The 27,763-nt window shown below is 35.9% G+C and overlaps 2 protein-coding genes and 1 long non-coding RNA gene across 3 annotated transcripts; all 3 read right to left on the minus strand.

Moving 5' to 3' along the window:
* Nucleotides 1-1,279: 1,279 nt before the first annotated feature.
* LOC126827925 (uncharacterized) lies at nucleotides 1,280-2,339 on the minus strand. Its single transcript, XM_050557506.2, has one exon. The coding sequence runs from the start codon at nucleotides 2,337-2,339 to the stop codon at nucleotides 1,314-1,316; it is 1,026 nt and encodes a 341-aa protein (XP_050413463.2). The 3' UTR covers nucleotides 1,280-1,313.
* Nucleotides 2,340-9,891: 7,552 nt separating this feature from the next.
* On the minus strand, nucleotides 9,892-12,508 carry LOC126827873 (uncharacterized). Its single transcript, XR_007682893.2, has 2 exons — nucleotides 12,375-12,508; nucleotides 9,892-10,826 (listed from the first exon to the last, which is right to left on the minus strand). It is a non-coding gene; the product is annotated as an uncharacterized LOC126827873 (long non-coding RNA).
* Nucleotides 12,509-14,516: 2,008 nt separating this feature from the next.
* On the minus strand, nucleotides 14,517-26,434 carry LOC126827675 (uncharacterized). The gene is made up of 8 exons (XM_050557125.1): nucleotides 26,317-26,434; nucleotides 25,247-25,363; nucleotides 22,760-22,844; nucleotides 20,980-21,112; nucleotides 19,654-19,682; nucleotides 19,130-19,166; nucleotides 18,387-18,510; nucleotides 14,517-17,556 (listed from the first exon to the last, which is right to left on the minus strand). The coding sequence occupies exons 2-8, from the start codon at nucleotides 25,308-25,310 to the stop codon at nucleotides 17,354-17,356; spliced, it is 675 nt and encodes a 224-aa protein (XP_050413082.1). The 5' UTR covers nucleotides 25,311-25,363; nucleotides 26,317-26,434; the 3' UTR covers nucleotides 14,517-17,353.
* Nucleotides 26,435-27,763: the final 1,329 nt, after the last annotated feature.

A 27,763-nucleotide genomic window follows, 5' to 3' on the forward strand; every position in this document is an offset into this window, starting at 1 on the left:
CTTGCGTTTGTGGTTTCGATCCCTGGTGTGAGCGTATGTGACTTGGAGATTGGGGCACCTTCTCAAGCTCGTTGGTTTACTTCGGGTACTCCTGGTTCCTCCCTGGTTCCTCCCACTTGAAAGAAATCCCTGCGCGTGCAATAAGATATGAAAAATAAGACTTGTCTGTGATATCACCTTCGGTGGAAGCGGACGTTAAACACTAAAAACAACATATTATATTACTCACAATACACTATCAATACCCATTTAATTCGTACACCCGCGTGTATCATGTACTGTACACGAAAATTTCAATTTCATCACTTTATATTGTCTCTCTGTTGATACTCTGATTTATTTTGTACATTTCCCCATTCAATTATTGACTATTAGTGTACAATTTAGCAAGGATTAAACACTGTGATGAGCGAATAAATAAATATTGAATAGAATTTATTATAAAATATTTTATTGTAAAACTTAGTAAATACGTCCAATGTTTAATTGTCAGTGTATCTTTATGCTTCCTGGCACATAGTTTCGAAGGGTAAATTAAGAAGTCATAAAAATATTAACAATGTGTATTCATTAAGCCTATAAAACTAGCTTAAAACAAAAGCAGTTTCAATGAAATATTGATACAGTATTTACTATTTTCCATATAGACCCGAAATGTTTCATCCAGATGATGTTTATGAACGTACTCCATACAAAAAATCTTAAAGTAGTCCCTTGAAAAAAACTGGAGAAAAATGAAAGAAAAGTTTGATTATATGGACTTGGTGTGCTAAAACAAAGATAGTTTTCAATATTTCTTGATGGTTGGAGTGTATTCATTCAGGCATCTGTGTGAGACTTTGTGATTTCCCATCTTGTGTTGTGTACCCTGTAGCTGCGCAGTGTTGAATGGTATATTTGCTTTATATTTTCCAAGTTACAAATTCCAGAGTCATTATTGTTGATTTTCTTTCATTTTTTATTGTTCAGTATCATCTCAAGCACATTTAGATACCAAAATACAGGCACTAAGGCTGTTGTGAATGATTTTGTGTGGACCCTCTATTTCAGGTGTTGTGATAATTTCTGTCACTTTACCTTGCCCTTAATACGTGCATATTAAACATACCTATATTTGTCCAATATAAATCGGAGGTAGATAGACAGTTTTCAAAAGGTGCACTAGTAGCTGTCTTTCAGAATTTGACCCATTACCATGTTGATAAAACTGAATGAAAAGACAAAGTTTTTTTTTTAAGATATATGTGATTTTGTCATTTAACTATTTAATTGTTTCCCCTCTATATTTCAAGATGGAAACTTGTTATGATGCTTCAAGGATCGTACACCAACTTTTGTGGGCATAGTTTTTCTACCATTTTTTTTGTCTGACTAATAGCTATAGTAGTGGGAATATAAGTCTTCTTGTTGGGATATTCATTACGAGGGTCTTCATTTTTCCACGAAACGTAATGTAGACGACGCCATTTAGTCATGGCGTGGAAATGACTAGTCCACTGTTTATGGTAAGCCGGAAACAGTTCAATTAAACCTCCGTGTTTAGGTAAAAATAATGTATGGGATAACCCCGCTCCATGCATACCAACAAGAATATCTGTTTCCGAAACCAATTCTAATTGCTTTGCCATTGAAAGTGTATCTAACTGTATGGCCTTAATCTCGTGGCCTCGTAATAGTTTAGTAACGCTTTCCAAGAATTCATCTTCGTTTTTGATCTTTCGCTGGATAACACCGGATGGGTTTCGAGGATGAGCGACGTAATCCCTTCTCCAAATTATCGTCACAGATAGCTTAGAACAATTTAGCACCTTCGCGTTAGTTATTTCATGTTGAAAAAGGAAAAAATCTCTAAATCTTTCTAAATACGGCACATATCGCAAGTTGCAGTTCTGAAGGGGGCAGTTATAGCTTTGTATATTCCATATCATCTTCGCAAACTTAGTCTCATTTGCCATACGACCTGCACGGTATATTTTACCAAATAATCGTTGCCATGTGACGTCAAGGGTACCAGCAGGGTGGCCATCTATGTATAATATATTAATAGTGTCGGGGGGTATTTGAAAAAGTATCATAATTAGAAACACGTTATAAAAATCTGTCATTGTTTGATAGAGGTTTACATATTCATATCGCTGCACGGCGATTGTTATTCCGTTGATTTGATTTGCTATCGTCGAATTTAGATCTGCAACACACGTCACGCTCTTAAACCAATCGTTTAAATGTTTTCGACCCTTGAACGGATGGTGGGGCAAATTTCGACAGTTTAATCTAAAATAAGATTTCTTCAGTTTGAAATATTCTTCCGATTCTTTCTGATTCCACAAAGAAGACATATTTTCGCCGCCCGCTCGACCAGCTGCACGAAATGGATCAATGATCACGTCATGGAGTACAGCAAACTCGCTCCCATACATGACGTAATGTCCTGTTGAATCTGAACGAGAGTCATTAATCCACTTGCAAACATACGTTCGGTTAGTCTGATTTTGACCATGTTCTTTCGTGCAAGGCTTGAACAATGGCCATGTTGGTTGTTGGTGATTGACAACATATCTGTGTACGTATAGGTCTAATTTGCTGATATCCCCCAGATAATCATTTCGGTCAACTACCATGAATAAGACCGTGTTTATAATGATGTAGACAACAGCAGATACAAATGCAAACGATCTCATCTTTCCATTCCGGCGACACATAATTCTATGGCAGTAATACAATTTCCAAACGTGACTCTGTTTATGGATATTTTCTTGCGAATTCGAAATATTTTACCACTGAAAAAAAGATAAAGAAAATAAATACCAGGGAAAAAACAATTAGGTGCAAATCCAACAGTATGCGATTTATATTAGCGAGTTATCCATATTACATTGACGGGGTTCAAACCAATTTTATACGCTCACAAACTGTCCCATCGAGTGTACCCTGTCCGTACGTTCGTTAACTATTGGCCTGTGAAGGCTACCGTTCTACGACCTTCCGTGCCCGAGTTAATATACCCCGTCTTCCAAAACCCCTTTTGAGCAACGGTTTTTAACAAAATAGTTCATAATTTGGAATGAAGCATTGGGGTCACAGGATTACAAACCCAATTGAATTTCAATAAACTTGTGATCGTCCGATCTGTGTGAGATTTATACGCCGCTTTTTAATCGCATTTCAACAACTTCCGTTAACTTCAAGGGTTTTGGCCCTTATAAGACTTTGCACTTTGTAGAACATTGTGAACGTTCTAATGACGAAAGTTCTCTCTCGCCCTGTATGAAAAATATGAGCATTATTTAAATTAGTGAAGCGCGAAGAGGCCCATTGAATTTCAGCAACGATATTATACCTATAAAGATTTTGCCTTGTGCCGGAAGGCTTAGCTGCTGAAATTTTTCCTTTCGCATAAGATTCTGTCGAGACATGGGTGTATTTACACGCATTGTATGGCTATTGTAACAATATTGCTAGAATTCTTGTTCTTATAATTAATGATGGCATTATATTGTATTAATTAATGTCTTTGGCTAATTGTACTAAATATGCACTAAAACTATGAGTGACAGGTTGACACATAAAAAGAGTTATAGGATCAAAACATAGCTGGTTCTATGTGTCAACAAAATATCACCAGATCACGCGTGATCGGAAATTTACTAATTGCATCATTTGGCTTAAGTAACCAATCATATCAGTAATTGTACAGGTTCAGGGTCATGAATAGCCTAGTCTGTGTGTGATGTCAATATGGGTGCTATAAAAGAAATCCTGACAAAACTTTAAGACAGATTTTCATTAGATTCCGGAGAGATTACCATCTGAGTTCCTAGACCATAAGATGTAGCAATTTCTATCAGCAGACTCGCCCCAGGGAGTCTGGCTGGATGGGGTTTGAAAGAAAGACTTTATTATATTATGCATTGCACCATATGTAAGCAGCTTAATATATAAAATGTAAAAAGGAACTGCTGTATTGTTATTCCTGGTAAGACAAACGTCTTAACTAACTGAGATAGATAAAAAGAAGGGGAGGCTGAGGCGACAAATGAAAATACTAGACGATCACAAGGCTACTACGATATGTAGTAAGAAACGATTCATGGGTCATACGTAGGATGTGGCGACCGGTTTTAGTTTGTTGTCCGCTCTAACAAAAGACCCATGGTACTACACTATCTCTGTGACTTTTTAGCAAAGTCCCCATCCCCAGTAAAAAACAACAACAACAACAAAACAGAGAGAAACCAAAAGCACGCGCCGATGTGGAGTACATGCGCAATTTATGAGATTCATTAACTGTGATATTCGTATTTCGTGTCATGGACATCATCATATTATTATCTCACCATTCAACCATCTAGCAATATCGTAGGATTCCCCACGAAGGGGTTTTATACACGTAGCATTTTCGACAGAAAAATTTTGTTTGTACCTTTTGGGGTTTTCATGTAAGATTGGTAACTTATTACTATGACAACTTTGTATTTCTTATACCCTTAGTTAGAATTCGAGCAAAGGACGTATAAAACAGAAACTCGAAAATGCGCTTCATATTTATATCGGTAAATGACCTGCTGAGCGGAGCAAGGAAATAACATTCCTAACGTGATAATTATATTTTGATCACACTCTAGATTGGCCTATGTCCCAATTTCCCTTGTTTTGTAGATTTGTTTAGCCCTTCCAACCGTTATACTGATACAGTGGCTCCGTACCGTTGAAAACTACAATATTGCAAACATTGAATCTCTAATAGGAATACCGGTCCACAAATGGTCCAATTCCTTTCAGTAGCTACAAAGATATTATGGACCAACATTCCACCAATTTATGATGCTACCTGCTCTTTTTCGCGAAGACTATTTGTTGAACCTGTTTTAATCCGACTGAATCCATACCCGGAGGTTATCTACCCTTTATATTTTGATTAGGTCTAATCAGTAACTAGCTAATTAGGGATTAGGGATTAGTAGTTGACTAAGTTTGGCATTCTCAAAAGTCAGATTCGCTAACCTTAGACTAGAATTTATCTTCGTCAACGATTAAGATTAAGTTTTAAAATATGATTGTAAATCAAACATTTAAATCCCTGATTTCATATAATCATTGATTAAAGAGTTTTTGTTTATTATTGACGGAAGGGCCCAGTTACAGGATGTAGATTACAAAAACATTACATTGTGTTTGAGAACCGTGTTTCCCCATCTGGGGTTCAAAGGGATCAGTAGAGTGTAAGCAGGGAGAAAAGGCGGGTCCGTGTAAAAAGACATCCAATTAAATTACAATATGAAATTTTTGGTGTTGTAGAAATGTTTAGTATTGTGACATTAAATTTCAGTACTTGTTATCCGTCACATGTCCCACAGACGATCTCCTTGAGTTCACAAAGTAAATAAGAGTATGAAATGTTTGGTATTGTAGAAATTTTTAGTATTGGGACAATGAATTTCATTAGTTGTTATCCGTCACATTTCCCACAATGAGTTCACAAAGGGGAGGTGCAGACGTGTAATTGTCGGGTGGGACGATTTACCCAATACTACCCAATACTACCCAATACCACCCAATACCACCCCAATACAACCGGTAAATAGATTTTAGATTGCTACCCGGTTTAATCATCTTCTTTAGCTTTGCATTTGGTTTCCAAGATGACAAACTTAAAATAAGAAAACCAAGTATAACGATATATCATATTTTATTCCCAAAATGACCAATCTGTCTCTTTCCATTTGATAGGGTTGGCTGTCAAACATGGTGTGTTTTCTCGGGTCCCCCGGTTTCATCTCACTGTTAAACACCCCTAGGCGCAAGCGAGTTAATGAAATAATATTGAACTGTATGTTAGTCCCGAAATTACCTAGTTAGTTTCGATTGTTTGTATTTATTTTAAAATTAATGCTTTAACAAAACATTTGCATAATGTTTATATTCATTTTTTCATGTCAACTATTAAGTAATATGCTCATTTGGCACCATGATTTGTAGTATTGGGTAGTATGTGGTGATAGTGGAGTGGTATTGGGTGGTATTGGGTAGTATTGGGTAGTATTGGGTAAATCGTAAAGTCGGTAATTGTCTTCACTACAATAGAAAATTCTTCCCCATTAATATCCGAATTTATCATTATTTGTCAGGAATGGTGTATTTACCTTGTCTCAAAATTTCAGTTCCTAATATTGAGTCGGTTGTACGTAACAAGAAGTAGGGTCGCCTGTCCAACCTCGTGGGTTTTCTCCAAGTCCTCCGGTTTTCTCCCACTGCTAAAGACCCCTACGCGCATGCGAATTGTTGAAATAAAATTGAACCATATGTTAGTACCGAAATGCTCTAGTTGGTGTCGAAAGGACGTTAAACACAATTTCTCTCCCTCTCTTTTATTGCAACGAATGCCATTTTGAAAAATCATGTAGCCACTCTTGTGAACAGGCCCGTAGCCAGAGTTTTGGTGGGTGGGTCAATCACAAACAAGGAGGACCGCGGGCTATTTTCCGTACATCATATCATGATTGTAAATCCAGGTCGTTGCATCAAGAACATGTATCCTTTGCGGCTCGACAATTGATGAGGGCGGAGGCGGGGGGGGGGGGAGTCGAAAGCAAATATAATTATAGACAGATATCGTAAGTTGGGTATACGAAGAGAATGTGTGAATTACGGTTTAAAAATAAATAAGGGGAGCTTAGTGGGTAAAACGTTGGCTCGCTAACCAGGGGCTCTCGTGTTCGCTTGCGTTGTTGACCGAGAAGGTTTATCTGGATTTTGTCAGTGGTGCAGAACAGAAGACGCGAAAGCCGAGGTCCCGTGAAGCCACAAGAAACCTTTACAGTCGGAATTCAAAATAAGTATAGTAAGTCCGTAGTGCTGTTGTCCTTGATAAAATACTCTGAAGACAAACTGTCAAGTAGGTGCAGATAGAAGGACGTTAAACCCCATTTCATTTCATAATAAATGTTGTTTCATGCTTATTTGGTTCATAACTGCATAACTAAATGCATCATAATGACATATCCATGCACTTTATCCTCCCTTCAACTACCCCCCCACCCCCACCCCAGATGACTAATATTTGGGGTAACTTAGTCAAAGATTAAGTACAAGTCAATGTTCCAGAATATCACATTTTATGGTATTCTAACAAAGATTAACTCAATGATTCAGCCAATCAAATTTTAGTTTAAAATTTAGTCAGCGTTCCAGAATAAGACTGGCCAGAAAATCGGAGAATAACTCTATGATTAGCTCTCATCTACTTTCGAAAATATGGGCCTATGTAATTAATCTGGGTACATATTGGCGTGGGTTAAGCCATGAGAAATTTGATATTTTTCTAAAAATGCAATTTATGCAAAGTCACTTTAACAGAAAAGCCTACAATGTCTCCTAGTCTTGAAAAAGCACAAATATTTCAATAAGGATGTTGAGGCTTATTACTTACCTGTGTATTTGTTACTATCCCGTTAGTGAATGTATGAAATAGTAGTATCATCATAGATTTTCATATATATATATCACAGCTGTTGTGCCTGATCAACTATCTTTATTGGTAGAACTTTATATCATGGTGACCGTTTAATAGTGTGATTATTTAAAAACCACAATGATCTTTGAGCCTGCTTGAGTATGTCCTCTAAACGCAAAGGTGTCGCAAATAAACCAGTTTAAAAAAAAGGGGGTTCCAAACTAGTGATCCGGCGACAAGCAGTATCTGGTCAACTCTATTTATCTCGACAATCGGTGCCTGAATACTGTAAGACTGCATTTTTCAAATTTTCTGGGGGAGGTCCCCATACCCACCGTAAGGGCTCGATACTTTGGCGCTCATGATGGCGCTACGCCGATGTTGGGAATTAAGTTCCTTCGTTTGACACGTTTCACTCTGATCGGATAAACTAGTGGTCAGACGGCAGGCGGTATCTAGTCAGATCTATTTACCTCGACAATCAGTGCCTGAAATACTACCAGACTGCATTTCCGGGCCGGGAGTCTGTTTTTCAAAATTTTAACCTTCTAGTTTCCCCCTCCAAACAAATCTTTTCAGATTCATAAGGATACCTAGCATTTTTTTTTCAAAACACGGATTTTAGAGTCTCGAAGCACGGATCTGTAGGTACGTTAAATGTAACACTACAGATAACAGATGATCCGCATAATTGATAAGACCTTTATTAAGAAAATGAAATAGACATAATTCGGGAGGAGCTTTATTCCAAGTCTGACTTACTGTCAGTAAACGCCTGCTTATATAGCGTTCAACAATTAGGGAAGAGACAAGGGTGATCATCATATAGTCAGGTCAAGGTATGATAAACTGACCACTACTACATTCTCTTTAAAGTTATGCCGAGTGCTATACACAGATCATGTGTAGCTTGTAAAGGACATATTGAATTAATTAGATGTTTATACACAGGTGAAACGTCAATATCATATATTATCAAAACTAACAGAGTTCATTAAGTTCTATGTACCCAAATGATCGTTCAGTTTGATGAGATGTACAGATCACTTTGTCACATAATATAATAGGCCCTGAGACTCTTTTATTGTGCATAACTCTAATGTAAATGGTCAACCAAGAGTGCATAATATTCTACCGTGAAGTATTAAAGATCGAATACGACCAGAAACCTTTTAATTTTGTTTATCTGCAATTTAAATCAAATAAAATACTTTAATCTACTTGCGGATGCCACCACAGATATGCACTATTTTGAATTTTAATGATATGTAAGCAGGCATATAAGCCTAGTATTGCTCGTCATTTATCTGAACTTAATCATACTAGCTGTTGAATATGCATATTGCCCGGAGGTCGGGTGTTCGATCCCTGCATTGGCCGAAAAATCTACTTTAATCTACTTGCGGATGCCACCACAGATATGCACTATTTTGAATTTTAATGATATGTAAGCAGGCATATAAGCCTAGTATTGCTCGTCATTTATCTGAACTTAATCATACTAGCTGTTGAATATGCATATTGCCCGGAGGTCGGGTGTTCGATCCCTGCATTGGCCGAAAAAGTTCATTAGAGTTTTCCGACGTGGTTTCCCCTTGTCAGTGGTGCAGAACGGAGGGCCTGGCAAGGACAGCTGTCTAGTCCTTCGGATGATACGAGAGGTCCCGTGTATATATTGGAATGCACGTAAAAGATCCCCTGGCAGTTGGAATTCGATATAAGAATAGGCGATAGTGCCGCTGCCCGGGCAAAATTCCCCTCATAGCACACTGTATGGCGTATGCCCGTCTTCATTAGCCCAGTATAGGAACAGAACAGAAGGACGTTAAACCCCATTTCATTTCATTTCAGCTTTAGAAATTCAACAGTCTAAGCTCTGGTAGGCTACTTATTAATGGTATTCTTGGATTGATTGGCATTCATGGCCATTGGTTATCTCTCAATAAACGTCGCTTTAGTGTAAACAAACGTTAATTTGTCGTCAATAAATTGGCTATGTTTCGGCAACAATTCAATATAAAATTTTAATGTTTGATATGTGTTTGTTGTGTGTTTTATTTGTGCTATCTGTTGTTCTAGGTTCAAAATGAAAGGTTTGAAAAGGTAACAAATAATGGTTATTGAATCAAAATATTGGTTTTAAAGGTTAAAAATACAATTTTTTGGAAACATGGAGTCACTTCCTACGGAGGGCCTGACAAGAAACAGCGACTAGTCGTTCGGATGAGACGAAAATCCGAGGTCCCTTGTGCACATTAGCTTGTATGTAAAAGAACCCTTCGCAGTTTGAATTTTAAATAAGATCCACTGCTGAGGTAAAATTTCCCCCATAGTATACTTACTGTCGTATACCCGTCTCCATTAGCCCAGCAGGACGTTAAACCTCATTTCATTTCGATTCCTGTGTGACCATAGTATATTGTGTATAAATGAATATATTAAAGATTTTATATTTTATTATATACCATACACATTTTCCATATAAAAATTTATATACTAATAATTTAATCATCTTGGTTATACGAATTTATAGCTGAGCAGAAATTGGACAATGCAAATATTTAAAAAGATTAAATACTGGGTGAATTTATGATTTAAGAAAACTAATTAAATCTCAGGAGGTACCAATATTTAAAACGGTTAAATACCGGGTAATTTTATTACTGAAGAATAATAATTAAATATCAGAAGATACCAATATTCAAGAAAAATTAACTAAATATCGGGCTATGCTAATATTTAAGAAAATTAACTAAATGTTGGGACATGCTAACACAAACAAAAAGAAATATGGCAACTGAATAAGTAACTTAAAATTGTTGCAGTAAACAATAACATTTGTCTATATCTCTGGATACTAAGTTGTATTATTAGGGCACACAAGTCAAGATGTTTAGACCTTGAATCATCAGCCTGTTGTTTCAGGTTCGTCCTTACTTCCAAATCGTCGTTCGATCATACATCTAAATTGCCGTTCGTCCCTACTTCTAAATTGCCGTTCGTCCCTACTTCTAAATTGCCGATCGTTCCTACTTCTAAATTGCTGTTCGCCCCTACTTCCAAATCGCTGTTCAAGTTGTGCCATTTTGCGATGCAATAGTTCTAAATCTTGGCGCCTTTCATCCCTTCTGCTCATACTATCTTGGTCATTCCCTATCCCCAAATCTCTTTTCATTTCACCTATCGCTTTGCCCAGTCCACCGTGTTGTTGTTTTATTTTGTCTATTTGTCGTTTTTGTTCATTCAGAAATCGTCGAATCTGTAGCTCTTCAATGGTCATATAATCTCGTTCTTTATTATCAGAATCATCGTCATCATCGATTTCCATAAAATCAACATCATCATTGTCATCATCAATATTTACTTTCTGAATCTGAAAAAAAACAAGAAGAATTATTCGATGTAATGCTTTGACAATAAAAGATAAAAGATTGTATATTTTAATATTTTACTTTTTTTTATAACAGCCTTGATTCAAGAGAGAACTTTCCCAGCCATGCACAGATACAGTAGTAAAAGCAAAGGTCCCTTATCATCATCGCGCTCATGCTCCTCATAGGATAAACGAAGTACATAATTCAAAATGCACTTTAAGGGCGTATGTCTTTATTTATTGGAACTTTTTTAAAAAAACGAAAATTGGTCTGAAGCACATATTGATGTAATATGAATGTATATAAAATGATTTGCGCTCAATTTTAAAAGAAATTATTGCACTTTCAAACCAATTATATTCGGCGAAATACATGAACAGTTCAATTATTATTTTGTCATTTGTGAATCGGGCACTATTAATTACTTTCGCATTGTCTTGTAGGATATTTTTTAATTTGTTCATAACAAAATTCCAATAATTCGCTTGCACGTTAAGCTGTGGGAGAAACCCGGAGGACCCGGAGAAAACCCAGGAGGTTGGACAGGCGACCCTACTCCTTGCCATACAAGAGGAAATCGAAACCATGCCGCTTAACTTCATGACAGATCTTATGATCAAACGCACACACGTTAGGGACGCATTTGATGAAATGCATAAATGTTGGTACTCGTAAGCTTAGTATAGTTTTACTCCCAGTTTCATTGTAAAATCGATTTACATATACGTAAGATTTACTTTGCTTTCTGAAACTGGACTCTGATCCTTATAATACCCTGCATATACGAAACGCTTAATTGATGTCCGTTTTGACGATATTTTATGGTTACGGGGTTAATAATGGCAAGAAGCAGAACCACTAGAAGTTACATGGTTCTTTTGCTTATTCGAACACAATCAAATAAAAACCATCGCCCATAATTACTATCAAGAGTAGGGGTGGTAATGAGCAGACCATGTTCGTTATATAAGGTCTTCAAAAATTCCATTCGAGGGGCGTTTGGTGGCAAAATGATATTGACTAAACTATTCATAATTAATACCGCGTTATATTGACCATCATTCGGTCTTCATTATCCCAGTTAGTGAAGAATAGTTAGGATGCTAAACCCCATTTCAGTTGAATTAGCATCACTCGAAAGTAAAGTATAATAAGCTTTCTCGTTTATATCGGCAATGGTACAGCAATGGTACGGAAAATACCGAGGTTTTTCCGATTGAATGTTTCTAAACGGGAATACCCAGTAGAAAATGAGGGGATTTCCCTAACACACTGTTGCGAATGTAATTCAATTGGGTTTGGTGTGTTTATATTTAATTAAAACGTTTTGTTTGTTTGTTTTGGTGAAAATATTCATTTGCCAAAGTAAAGTGAATAGGAATATCATAGTAGTGTTTCAGAGTAGAACAAAATTTCCTTGAACGGAGTATGAAATACTTCCTGTATGGACTCCAAAGCGTCATAAACGTGCAACACCCCATAAATGTTATTAGCGTCGATTTTGATTTAAAACAAGACATAAAGAAGAAAACATGTATCGTACTTACCCCTCGTGACATTTTTAACATTGATTTGGTTGAATAAACGAATATTATGATGCTTTGTACAGTTTCTACGTGTAATGTCTTCAATTTCGATTAAACCCATGTAACTATTAATAGACCAGTGATGCGTCATCCATTCATTCGGTAACACGTGTGATAACGTAGGAGACGGAAATTTGGTCGTAGCAAATTTGGGAACTAGAAATTTTATATTTTAAATATAGTCCCGAAATCATAAGAAAACATGATATAAGGTTTTTCTTACTGGAATTCTGGGATATTCTCAATTTACGAACATTTAAACATAGCAAGATAAAGTCCTCGACTTGGGTTATGCTGAGGAAGAAAGACTTCAGAAAAAAAACCCTCAGTTTTTCTTTTTCTCGGGTTATTTTCTCCAGTCTTTCTTTCCCCAGCATAACCTCAGTCTCGTGCTTTATCCCACACTTAATCTCTGGAATGGGTTGGCGGATTTGTCTCACATTTTGCGCACATCTGATTTTGACATATGCAATGTAACACCGATCGGCCTTTAGACCCAGAATTTCAATTGTCTCTTTTAAGGGATGGTCCATCATTTTTCACGTGAACGTATTATGATGTCGTCCCTGTCCGTCCGGCCGTTTAAATTTGTTTTTGAACATTCTACAGGTCACCCAAAGATCTCTGATGGGTTCGATCTTGACAGGTATCGGATCGTAACCTCGTGGATTATTGTCCTGATTGTACGAAAAATCGTGTTTTCAGATTGTGACCCCTCTAATCGGCAATTCCCAGTAATGAATCAGCTAGTGGCTACACGAACACAAACCATAATCTAGTATACTATTAGAATAACGTTTGAACAGAGACGTCTTGAAAGCTTTAAAAGTTGGTGTTTAAATGTTTTACATCTCGCAACCTCGACGAAATCTGCAGTTGACCTTGACCCTAACAATCCTGGGTTACAGCTATGGACTCGATCATCCAATATCTAAAGAATGAAAGCGTTTTACTATCCCCGGTTCCTGGGATTTTTTGACTGGGGCAGAAATCAGTTGACCCAACTAAAAAATTTCGCTTGTTATTCTAATTAAAAAATTTGTTACTTATATTTGCAATACTGTGTTTAAAAACAAGTGGTTGTCATTCAAGATACATCCACATTTTGCAAGAAATGGACAGAGAACAAGCAAAACAGAGAGATTTTTCGTACTATCAGGGGCTATATAATGCAGGAAGTTGTGGTCCGATACGCCCAAGTATCAAAAGGAACCCAGATCTTTGGGATGTAAACGTGTATTTTCAGTTTCATCAAAATACTATTTCAGTCCGATTTTCACGAAATTCAAACTCAACTGTCATTATTCGTACTACCAGGGGCTATATAATGCAGGAAGTTGTGGTCCGATACGCCCAAGTATCAAAAGGAACCCAGATCTTTGGGATGTAAACGTGTATTTTCAGTTTCATCAAAATACTATTTCAGTCCGATTTTCACGAAATTCAAACTCAACTGTCATTATGGTGTAATGGTGATATACTTAATCGAATAAAAAATGTGACTTCTAGAGGGACCACAAGCTAAAAATGCGATTTTTCAAACAATCAGGGGCCATAATCCATGACATTACGGTCCGATATGCGCGAATATCGAAACCGAGATCTTTGGGTTGTGAACATACATTTTAAGTTTCATCAAATTCAGATTTGCGTACAAGGTGCGGCCATTTTGTCGGGCAGTTTCGGTCCGATTTTCACGAAATTCGAACTCAGCCGTCATTATGCTGTAACGGTAATATATTTAAACGGTTTTTAATGGAATAAAAATTGTGACCTCAAGAGGGACCACAAGCTAGAAACGTGATTTTTAATGCAATCAGCGATCATAACCCAGGAAATTATGGTCAAATATGCCCCAATATCGAATGGAACCGAGATCTTTGGGATATAAACTTATATTTTAAGTTTCGGCAAAATCTGATAAAAGTTGTGACCTGTAGAGTGACCACAAACAAATTGTGCAATGACGTCCGGACGGACAGGGGCGACGACAATTTTTGTTTAGCAGAATCTTATCCCATCAAATAAAGGTATATCCAAAATTAAAACTTTTATGTTTAAAATAACAACACACACCTAAAAAAATATCAAAAAATACTGAGCTTTATTATTTTTAAAAAGTTGGTAAATTGCAATTTATTTTGTCACCGAAAAAAAATGAAAACAAATTTAGGAGATATGACTGCACACAACAAGTAATATCAAATTGACCATATTATGCATCAATGAGTAATAAACAAACTAATAATAATAATAATGAAGTGAATATTTATGATAAAGTTGATATAATTTATGATAAAGTTGATATAATTTATGATAATGTTGATATAATTTATAATAAAGTTAATATAAGTTTTTCTAAAACTTTTATGTACATATACATATCAATGTTCGGATAATTAACATTATTAGGTAAAATGACAAATTATACTATACATGTACTTCTTTTAAACATATCTAATTTGCATCACAATTGTAACAACATTTCAAACTAAAATAATCAAACTTTAACAGGTTTGTGAGCACAAGAAAGGAATTAGATAATGAGTTTATCAGTAATATATCCATAGATATATAAGATCTGTGCAATGGAATCAAAATTATGTAAATGTAAAAACAGTTTTGGAATGACATAAAAAATATATTCAATAACAATAAATTCAATGTGTGATATTTTATAAAAACAAAAAGGACCAGCCTTCTTTAAATAGGATATAAGCTTATTGAATGTTATGTTAAAAAATCAATTATTGGGAATCAATTCAAAAATAAAACTAAGTTTAGTTTCCAGGCCTGAACAACATTTAAAATCCCCAGATATTTTAGTAGGATCCTATATATTTACAGATACAGTTCGACTGCTAAAATACTTAATGAAATTTAAATAAAATATCAATTCAATGTATAAAAAAATCAGATCATGAAACTATATGTATGTGTACAAAACTCTTTTTTAAGTTATTAGAACTATATAGTGAGCTGATCCATCTGGAAATAATTTGGGGGAATGATTTCACATAGGGATTATAGAGTAGGATGGAGGGGGGGGGGGGTTACACAGTGAGAAGGGTTTTGCATAGGGGGGAGTGTTTAACAGAGAGACAGCAGGGTTTTAAACAGGGAGAAGGCTTTACTTGTTTCCAACTGTCAATTCAGAAATAACCTGTATGAAGTAATCTATTTCAATGGCTGAAGAACAGCCTTGGAGTTGGACACTTTGAACTTGGTAAATATATAAAAATATTATACTTTCAAATGGGCTCTCAATACTATAGAATTTGTTTTCAATTTGAAATTTTTAATGATCTATTGTCATCTTTTTAAAACACATATCCTCCGTAAAGACATCTGAACACAGATACACACTATTAATTGGGTTTCCGAATGAATGTTTTGTAGTACTACCGGACTTCTTTATTTGTTGTGTTCCTTGTGATCGTAAATATTACTACAGCAACAATGATTTCACAGCTTTATTAGTAAACTGGAAATAACTTTGCAGGTTCCTCGTTCTCAAATATATAATGACTGGTAAGAATCTCTGGGTGAGCTCTAATCTAGCTCTCCCCTACACCCTAATTTATACCCCCTACTTTCCCAGGTCTTTAATAACCTTGACGTGAATTTCCACGCCATATAAGGAATAAAACTCTATATTTCCCACAACCAAGACAGGCAACATTACCTATTTTTGGTCAACCGACCATAGGTCAATAAACAGCTAGAATTTGTGGACTATTTTGACAATGATTATAATTTAACTAAAACATCACTGTTTTTTACAAACAACTATAACCACGTTCATTTAGTACTTATGATTTGACTTTACAGACCAAATTGAAGAGACAATTTTATAAAGAGCCAAAATTGTCTCAAGGGCCATAGTGCTACAGTTTTTCGTACAAATATTTATTTTAATATGAAGATACACAACTTATGCCATTTTCCTCTAAATACTAGTGATTGTCGATGTTTTAGTGAAATACATGTATGGTGAATAAATTAAATACTGTCAACTATTACTGTACTCATTAACAACCTTGGAGTTGGATACTTTGAACTTGGTAAATATATAAAAATTTAATGTTTTGTTGAGAAAAAAAAAAAAGGAATTAATTTTTGTATCAATTTGTTGTCAATTCTATATTTTTGCTGGTTAACTAAAAAGAGATCTCCTAAAAACAATTATCCCAATTTGAACATGGTGAGGGATTTTGTAAATAAGGAGTGTTATATCATAATAAGGAGTGTTATTGTAATAAGGAGATTGATTTTGTCCCTTCATAAGGTACATGTATTTAGAGTACAAAATTGGGGGTATATATATTAGGGACTTACTTCTAAATGGCATACATTGCACAGTGACACAACGTACACGTTGTATATTAATATAGAGAGAGAGAGAGAGAGAGAGAGAGAGAGAGAGAGAGAGAGAAATGGGGTTTAACGTCCATTCGACACAAACTAGGTCATTTCGGGACTAACATATGGTTAATTTTATTTCATTAATTCGCTTGCCCGTAGGGGTCTTTAGCAGTGGGAGGAAACCGGAGGACTCAGAGAAAACCCACGAGGTTGGACAGGTGATCCTACTCCTTGTCACGTACAACCGGGGAATCAAAACCACGCCAGTTGAATCAATGACAGGCTGTATGATACAGCACGCACATGCTAACCATTCTGCCATCCAACCCCCCGTATATTAATATACCCTGATAAACCAAGACAGTAGGCTTATCTAATAGTTATTAAAGTTGTCAATTATTAAAAAAATACTTAATATGGATTTCCATCATCAATAAAGATTAAATTTGAATTCGACTGACATGCAGTTTTGTGCATAGTTATATGATTTCAATTCAACTGAAATGTAGTCTGGTGCATAATTAAATAATTTTGTGCTTAGTGACAATACAGTTTGTATATGAACACAAGGTTATTTACTCCAGTAAAAATTTTATCTTTACTAATACAATCATCACCAAAAACACCATGACATTTAAATTTACTTTTACATAAGAACTGCCATTATCTCCGTCATCTTTCTTTTGAAATGGATTTTTTCCTGGCGGTAAATTTCCAACCAAAAGATTACTTGGATATTCTGTTTCGAGAACTGAACACCAGTTTTCAATATCGTTATCTGAAAATAAAATCAATTATGGTATATGTATTCAGTACTCCTGAAAAGAATTACTTTATCCAAACGGGGTCTTCCCATATCGCTGACTCATCAGAATTTCGAAAGTCGACCGTGGCACTCTTTGATGGGTTAAAAACGGATTAAAAGCGTTAATGAGGCAGGGACCAGTCATTATTAATATAGTTCACTTAAAATGATTTTTATCAGAATTCAACTCACTCACTAATTAATAAAATAAATATACATGTATTTCATTTAAATTACATGAATTTGAATTTTGTCAGAATTCAACTCACATTCGAAACATAGATATGAACAAGGAAGAATGAATTTGTTAGAATTTTTGGACTATATTGGACACTTTATTGGACACTTTATGCGTGCAAAAAGTTAAAATTATGTGTTATGTTATGTGTTAAAGGTTGTTATAAATTTTTAAAAAATAAATGCTCCCAATATTATCTTCTTAATTAGTTTTATCGTTCATCTTGGGTCTATTGTTCTTTGCCACTCAACCCCTTAACACCGACCAAAATTTTTCACCTAAAACTCGGCGAGTCGTCGATATGGGAATGAACCATCAAAACTATTTACATTGTAATGGGATGGATTTAAATTTTTAGAAAACTAATGGTGGATGTAATAATTTCAATACACAACTGCTGTTTTCTGAACACTTGTAAACTAGATGCTTGTCCACAAAACAAAATGGTTGTATTGACAGAGAGACCCACCATCGCCCCACCCCCCACCCACACCACCACCACCAACCCTTGTTTGTTTTGATAGGTTAGAATGAGACACTCTGCTCCACTCTAAAGCTAACTTACCACCAACTTCACTCATTCTTATTCTGTACCACATATCAACATCCGTTTCTTCACAATTATCACATAATAATTCCACGTATACTGTATTACCAACTGCTGTATTACATTTACGTAAAAAACCCTCCTATAATAAACATGTAAAATATTATGTTAAAGGCACGATAAGAAAAACAATCATAAATATGTTCGGAAGATATGAAACTGAAACAGGGTTTAACATACTACTGTTCTGCACCGACTGGGCTTATGAAGATGGGCATACTGCATACTGTATACTATCAGGGAAACTTTCCGGGACAGTGGCACTATAGCCTACTCTTCCTGCAACACTGACAAAGGGGAACCATGCCAGAAAATCCCGATGAACTTCTGGGTCAACACTGCATGGGATTGAACATGTGACCTCCAGTTTAGCCCGACAGCGGAAGTACGGCCTACGCTTAAATCAAATTCAAAATGACAAGAGTTCCTTTATGTGCACGCAAATGTGTACACCACTGACAAGGGGGAACCATGACAGAAAACCCTGATGAACTTTCTTGGTCAACTAAGGGATCGAACAAGGAACCTCCAAGTTATCGAGCTTTGTTTTCTTAATTAAATGTTAATAATTATTTTGTGTACATTTAAACATGAAGTAAGCTTTAAAAATAAGATATGGTATGAAAAATGCAAGGTCAACATCAACCACTTTAAAATCTACCCCATTACAATTAAGATGAAAAATTAGAAAATAAAATTACATCACACAGGGGCTCATCAATTTTCCTTTCCTTCACACTGAAAGATAAAAAGGAAAAGCGAATTACATAAGCGTAGAAATAAGGCACCGGTTAAAAATCATGTCTGACATAAATTCAGGTTTTATTAGGCACTATCCCTCTTGTACTTGTCATTAAATTATAGGGAGATTCTAATTTTAGACCGGTTGGGGAGGTTCGGGTAATTTCCGGAATCTAAAATGGCCGCTTTATATATAAGTATTTTGGGGAATACTAACCTGAACCTTAACCCTTTTAAGAGGGGTAATAGGTAAATTGAATCCAAGTTAAGTCTTCTAAAAAAGGGTTAGGGTTCGGGTTAGTATTTAACAAAATTCTCATTTATATAAAGTGGTCATTTTGGACTCCGGAAACACACGAACCTCCCCTATATGAGGCACTGATTTGTTTTTTTTTCTGTATTTTGATTGGTATTTTCAAAAAATGTTTATAATTTTCTGATAAAAAGTAAGTTGATTATCAAACAATTTAAAGTATAAACTAACCATATTTTTGTTGATGGCACAGTTTCAATCTAAAAATAAGTAAATATAAATAATTACACAATATCAGAGCCAAGTCAAATTGTTAAACACATAAACAATGATATCCATTTTACACATTGCTCCTTGGCTTACAAGTCAACCAATGAAATGAAATGAAACAGGGTTTAATGTCCTACTCTGCTAATGAAGACGGGCATGCACCGTACAGTTTGCTATGGGGGAACTACACTCGGACAGCGGCACTAGGACCTACTTTTATATCGAATTACAACTGCCAGGGGATCTTTTATGTGAATGCCAATGTGTACACGGGACCTCTGTTTTCCATCCCATCAGAACAACTACATGTTTTCCTCTGCCAGGCCCTCTGCCCTGCACCACTGACCAAAGAGAGTCATACATGACAATCCTGCTGAACTTTCTTAGCTAATTCAGGGATCGAACATGGGACCTCCAGGTTAGCAGAGCCAACGTCTTACTCACTGGACAAAAACTGACCATAAAATGCTCTTAATACAAAACTAGGTCATTCCAGGATTAATATATGGTAATTAATATTCCATAGTGATCAGACGTGGGAGGATTCCAGACACTATCAACGAGGTTTGACCGCCATACCTACTCCTTGATACATACTGCACTCATAACATATGCCGATGACAGAACTGTTCTACAGCTTCATGTTAAGCCATTTGCCATACACCCCACTCCCACACAACTATATAAACAAATTTCTGTTGAAGAACAGACACTCAATCTACCATGTATGGTGGGGGGTGGATGACCGAATGGTTAGTGTGTGCTTGTTGCATCATAAAGTCTGTCATTGAGTCATGGCATGGTTTCGATTCCCCGGTTGTATGTGACAAGGAGTAGGGTCACCTGTTCAACCTTGTGGGTTTTCTCCGGGTCCTCCGGTTTCCTCCTACTGCTAAAGACTCCTATGCACAAGCGAATTATTGAAATAAAATCTAACCGTATGTTAGTCCCAAAATAACCTAGTTTGTGTCAAATGCCTGTTAAAACCCATTTCTTTCTACTCTACATGTATATGGTTGCTTCTACATGAGCTGCAGAACAGAAGGATGTTAAACCCAATTTCATTTCTAATGTGGTTGGAAGATGGTTATGTCGCATAACGCTCGCAAAGTCTACTCCATTTGTTTTCAGGTTTATACCAGTTTTCTCCCATTGTTAAAAACCCCCATACACACACAATTATTGAAACAACAATATACTAACATCTCCCTCAATATCTCTCAAAATACAGCAATTAATCTGACAGCAATTTAGGGTGTTACATTATTTCACTTTACAAAAACTCACCATGACTTCAAACATTCTACCAGCAGCGTTAGTAACTTTAATACATGGATCAGGATGGTCTGTTTTATCAAAATATACTGTAGCTTTATCATAACCTAATGGTCGTCTATCATTATTGTATGAAGAATAATTCCTGGCAATAGACAAAATATACATTTTATTCGTGAATGGATCTACCATATTTTTGGGTAGATTAGGAGCACATTTTTACCAATTAGAGAGAGAGAGAGAGGGATTAGAGAGAGAGAGACAGAGAGATGGGGATTAACGTCCAATCGACACAAACTAGGTCATTTTGGGACTAACTTATGGTTTAATTTTATTTCAATAATTCGCTTGCACGTAGGGATCTGTAGCAGTGGGAGGAAAACTGGAGCATCCGGAGAAAACCCACAAGGTTGGACAGGTGACACTACTCCTTTTCATGTACAACCGGGGATTCGAAACCATGCCAGTTGACTCAATGACAGGCCTTATGATACAGCGCGCACGTGCTAACCATTCGGACATCCAACCCCCCTCATACAGATAAGCATATCTAAAAATGTGACTGATGTCCCAAATAACCAGGAAAAAAAAAAATAACAGTCCTAAGATTTTTGTAAAGTCTAATATACCATAAATCAATCAGGAAGACTCTTTTGATGCCCTAGCTAGTAACCCCAAAAACTAAGTCTAATTCTTTTCCATGTGGCAAGTACAAAGTTTGATAAAGATATCTTGCAAAATGGAAGCACAAAAACTATTAAATTCGAGAAATTTCTGAATTAGAAAAAAGCCCACACTATAATAGGTTGATGTGTGTACAAAGTTCCATGAAAATATCCAGAAACAAGACCCAGGTTCCATGAATAGACAAAAGGAATGACTTGAGGCAGGCTATTTTAACATTCTTTCTTAACACTGTTCAATGCTCTACAATAAGTTCATAATAAATACTATTTGTGTTCATCAACCCAAAATCTGTGTACACATTGGCATACACGTAAAAGATCCATTGGCAGTTGGAATTTGATATAAGAGTAGGCCATATAGTGTCACTGCCTAGGCAAAATTTCCCTCATAGCACACTGTATGATGTATGGACTTCTTCATTAGCCCAGTCAGAGCAGAACAGTAGGCAGTTAAACCCCATCTCATTTCATTTCATTTGTCAACCAAGAAATAATACTAGCAATGAAACAAGAGAATAGAGGTCAACATAGTATAATTTACATCAAAAACAGCAGAATGGAATATAACAATAGCATATGGCATGTCAATATAAATGAAATGAAATGGGGTTTAACGTCCTACTGTTCTGCTCCTATACTGGGCTAATGAAGACGGGCATATGCCATACAGTGTGCTATGAGGGAAATTTTGCCCGGGCAGCGGCACTATCGCCTACTCTTATATCGAATTCCAACTGCCAAGGGATCTTTTATGTGCATTCTAATGTATACACGGGACCTCGGTTTTTCGTCTCATCCACATGACTAGACAGCTGTCCTTGTCAGGCCCTCCGTTCTGCACCACTGACAAGGGGAAACCACGTCGGAAAATCCAGAAGAACTTTCTTGGTCAATGCAGGGATCGCATGTCAATATAACAGTAGATTATTTCTTAGTATAATTACAGATCTAGCTCCCGAAAGAATATTTTGTAGATATTTAGCTAATTAATTAATGATTAAAATGAAGCTAATTTCAATACAAAACATGGAGAATGTTGTTGTCTCAACCTTGAGAATTAACACTGAAATGTTTAACTACACTGAGGGTTCAAACTGATTACCAACCTGTCATAATTTTCCATATCGATGTAATCATAAATTTTTACAACTGTTTCATCTGAATCACCAACTGGTGGACATTCACTCGTTACTGTAAAATACAAAAAAAGTTTGATGCAAAAAAAATTATTCCAATGACACAGAGCCTTTAAACAAAATGACATCAAATGTGAGGGAAGGATTTGGCACAACAGATAGATAGTAGGGTTAGAGACTCTAATTGAATAAGGAGGGCTGGATGGCTGAATAGTTAGCATGTGTGCGCTGTAACATAAGGTCTGTCACTGAGTCAGTTGGCGTGGCTTCGATTCCCTGGTTGTAATTGACAAGGAGTAGGGTCGCCTGTCCAACCTCGTGCGTTTTCTCCAGGTCCTCTGATTTCCTCCCACTGCTCAAGACCCCTATGCACAAAGAATTATTGAAATAAAATTGAACCATATGTTAGTCCCGAAATGACCAAATTTATATGGAGTGGACCTTAAACCACATTTCTCTCTCTCTTTCTCTGTCTCTCTCAAATTGAATAAGACACTTCATTCCTGTATTACAGTATACCCAGCTGTAAATGGGTACCGGTAGGATTGTGTATGCAATTACACAAAACACAAATGGAATGACTGATGAACGCAGTCTGTTCTCTTTGGGCAGCATAAGTTGGGGCTCTTTCTTGAGATTATTTTAAAGTGCTCAGGGGTAAAGGGAGATAATCAGACTATTCCTGTATCCTGTAATGTTGTAAAGTAATTACCGGGTATGTTCATTGTTGCTCTTGTGCATAATTGTTGGTTATGTGAATAAAGTGTATTATTAATATACATACTATTATTACTATTAATACCATTATGATCAACATTGATTTTTAAGTCATGAATCTCTAGTTATTACATATACTATTAAAATGCTCAGCTGATCGGCTAACAATGTAGGTTTCAGATTAAGTCATGAATCTAAAGCTATTATTATATGTGCTATTTAAATGCTCAGCTAACTGCCATGTAGGTTTCAGATTAATGGTCATGAATCTAAAGTTACTTCATGTACTATTAATATCAAATCAAATACTCTAACTCCATATTTTTTTAGAATTTTAAAATCATGATAGCTTTGTTACAGGACATTCCAATTTGGTTACTTTCAATCACTTATGACATTTTAAACAAGTCAACTTATATTTGCCAGTCATTTTAGGAGATGTTTCTTAATCTGGCATGGAGAGCATTTAGCCATCCTCAGTATCCCCAGTGGTCTCATTCCGTTTTACTCCACTGTATCCTAGGTTCATCCATGGGGTATCCACATATTCAAATTATCCGCCCTTGATCAAAAAACAGTTAACAAATGAGTCTTACGTTCATAACAGTGGTGGCTTGTTCACTCAATTATCAGAAAGGTTGCAAGAAATTTAATATATAAGAAGTGACCTGCACAAAGCATCTTTTCGATGAGAAAGATGTTTTTATGTCAGTTCTTATGTATTTAACGATTTTTTGGTCGATAAAAATAGCACAATCATCAATGGCAGATATTTGAATACGTGTCTCTCCCATGGAAGAACTCAGGGGTTAGTGGAGTGGAGCGGAATGAGACCACTGGGGATACTGAGGAAGGCATTGAGCTTGTTGATTTACCAGGATGTTATATTCAACTGTTCTATTCAACTGCTATATTCAAAGGGTCAATAAAGTGGTTTCACTAATGTTTGATTGTACATACTATATATTTCATTTTTTCTGAATGTATCAGTATTGGGCTTGAAAACAACAAGAGAATCATTGTAGAAACGTATCTCTGATTAAAAATACAGTAATTGTTTTCCATAGAACTGTTGTGTTTTTTTTACTAATTAAACTCCATTATATTTCATTTTATGGCCATTTAAACAAATTGCTGTACGCTAAAACCTCGCAATAACCATTTTAAAAAAAATCGTAAATAGTGCCATTTATACATTTATCAATAATTTTTGAGATTGTTTTATAAAATGGAGCTTAAACTGCTAGAATTTCTAAAGGCTGATTAATGACAGCAAGTTATTCTGACAGGTATAAGCTTACATCCATCTTTAAAAATACAGTTTAAAGATGCAGTATGTAAGAGGTTACATCTGCCCATTACAGGTCTTTATTTTGGCTTCAAATGTGATATAAACTATTATATAGACATTTATTCACATGACAAACCTATACTCATAATCTGGTCTTTAGGCCATTGGATGGCAGAGATTTAAATCGATTAAAAGACATTTGCCATTTAATGATTTAATTCAAAAATGACGAATCAAGGCCCAGTCTTGAATAACAAGTACCGTTGTTACGATAATATACAACCTATGCCTCATCTTGTCAAAACTTCAAATAGTGATAACGTTGCTCAGAATAAAGTAATTTGAATGAAATTATCAATATCTTCATTTTGCATTATCTGTTTTTGAACTATTATAGCAAGAATGACCAGCTCTATATCTAAATCTTACAATGCATCTTTAATACTTACCTTTTTTTAAAAAGCAGAAAATACACAAAGATGAAATCAACACATTAAAATGTATCAACACCATCTTGATTAGATAAACAGGTCAGACCTACTCTGTGTGTATTTAGATAATACTTACTGGAAAATAAAATGATAAAATATATTTTGTAAAAGAAAAAAGTCAATATGTGTGAATACACGAACTAAAAAAGTACATAAGGAATGTGAGTAATGTATCGTAAACCTATTACATTAATACTTTTGAACTGAAACTGATTTGAAATGTGGTTTAAATTATCACTTTTTTGTACCAACCAGGCAAAGACGAGATAGGCATGCCACAACATTTCCCATGATGGACAATTTGTCCTTTTTGTGTGTTAGCTATGTTTTGGGGACAGGCTTTAAGGGGGGGGATGCTTTAACGGGCAGCAGTGTTTAGCGAAAGCTAAAAGTTTACCCTTTTTCCAAATGGTCACAATGGTGCACCTTAAAATTAACACACACATAAAATCCACAAATTTTTATACAATGACTATTCATTTTTCAAAAATTGTCACTTTCTACCCACTGAAAAGTTTGCTGAGATTTACGTTCTTTCAAGCCAGTTTATTTCAGGCAATTTAAATTACAGCTGGCTACTGTCTTATACCTTAATTAGGTTCTTCAATACATTCCCAAGACTCCACAAGATTCAATTTATGTTCTGAACATCACGGTTCAAAATGTGGCAGACAAATCAGTGGTCATAATTAGTCAAGCCGGGTAGGCCTATAATATATAGAACTAAAAATCACATATTACTAGGTAAAGCCAACACTCATACATTCACAAGTTATTGCACCTACATGTAAGTTTGAACTTGTAGATGGTTCAAAACAACAGTTCTTGAAATGTAATGTATCCTGGTTTGAAAAAAAACCCCAAAAAATGAGTCTGACATATTATAGGTAGGCCTACAAAATAAACCCTTCTCTAATCTTATAATACGGTGCATGTCTGCTGTGTTAAATGAAAGCTGGCGATTCTAATTCCTAGACAAAATAAACAGGTATTGACTAGAAGCCAAAATAAAAAAGATTTTGACTTACGTTGTACTTCAACCTGTGTATCAATAATCTTAGTCATAAATATTATTTACAATAGAATAGAACACACCTATAAACAAGTCTTCATCATCCAGACCGACGTCTACAAGGAAATTATGAGTTACCCCCCTTCTAGAAAATTGGAGTTGTCTCCCTTATGCCGTGAATACGTCAACTTATAATTTTTTTATTTTTTTAAACATGTGTACCGGTGAAATAATAATAATAATTATTATTCAACCAAAGCACAGTATTATCATGAAATCGATTTTCTAAACGGCATAGTATCAAAGATATAAAGAAACAATATCTTCGAAGCATTTCAAAATTTTGCAGTAACCCAGCGGGCACGCAACGTTGTTACAACATTGTGACAACGTCAATATTGGTCGTGACGTTGTACAACGTGTTTTCGACCAATATTCGACGTTGTATTTACGTCATATACAGGTTGTTGACACAACGTTGTCACAACGTCATCAAAACGTTATCAAAACGTCATATACAGGTTGTTGTCACAACGTTGTCACAACATTGTCACAACGTCATCAAGACGTTATTCTAACGTCATATACAGGTTGTTGTCACAACGTTGTCACAACGTTATCAAAACGTCATATACAGGTTGTCGTCACGGCGTTGTTACAACGTTGTTACAACGTTGTCACAACGTTGTAACAACGTCTTCAAAACGTTATCAAAACGTCATATACAGGTTGTTGTCACAACGTTGTCACAACGTCATCAAAACGTTATTCAAACGTCATATACAGGTTGTTGTCACAACGTTATCAAAACGTCATATACATGTTGTTGTCACAGCGGTTTTACAACTTTGTCACAACGTTGTCACAACGTCTTCAAAACGTTACCAAAACGTCATTATTATACAGGTTGTTCTCACAACGTTGTCACAACGTTATCAAAACGTCATATACAGGTTGTTGTCACGGCGTTGTTACAACGTGGTCACAACGTTGTCACAACGTCTTCAAAACATTATCAAAACGTCATATACAGGTTGTTGTCACAACGTTGTCACAACGTTATCAAAACTTCATATACAGGTTGTTGTCACAACGTTGTTAAAACGTTGTCACAACATTGTCATAACGTTATCGAAACGTCATATATAGCAGTTCGAACCTTGACCTCTGATTGTCAAACCAAGGTCACCACGAGACTCCCAGGGGTCAATTTAGTTTAAATAGCCACGACCTCAAGGTCGTCGGATCCGATTTGGGATTGGCGAGTTATCTGCCCTTAGACCACACCGCTGTAATGCTCAGCTATTTCACTTTCTAGGGAAATTTGCCCCAAAAATGTCTTCCGATCGCCCCAGGGTTTGGTGACCCGATAGACTGACCCAACATTTGTTCTTCATTTTTTAAAATCGCCAACCAAAAGTCGTGACCTTGACCCGCTAGGGGCCCCGGAAGTATTTTGGTTT

The sequence above is a fragment of the Patella vulgata genome, chromosome 7 (assembly GCF_932274485.2).
Source record: "Patella vulgata chromosome 7, xgPatVulg1.2, whole genome shotgun sequence".
NCBI classification, from domain to species: Eukaryota; Metazoa; Mollusca; class Gastropoda; family Patellidae; genus Patella; species Patella vulgata.

Bases quoted from the DNA above. Each gene is read 5' to 3' on its own strand.
- LOC126827925 (XM_050557506.2), bottom strand. From the start codon at position 2,339: ATGTCTTCTTTGTGGAATCAGAAAGAATCGGAAGAATATTTCAAACTG.
- LOC126827675 (XM_050557125.1), bottom strand. From the start codon at position 25,310: ATGGTGTTGATACATTTTAATGTGTTGATTTCATCTTTGTGTATTTTC. The intron at 21,113-22,759 runs GTTGGTAATCAG...GTCTATTGCCAG, and splicing joins GATATGGAAAATTATGACAG to GAATTATTCTTCATACAATA. The intron at 18,511-19,129 runs GTAATTTTATTT...TGTTTATTATAG, and splicing joins TTGATGAGCCCCTGTGTGAT to GAGGGTTTTTTACGTAAATG.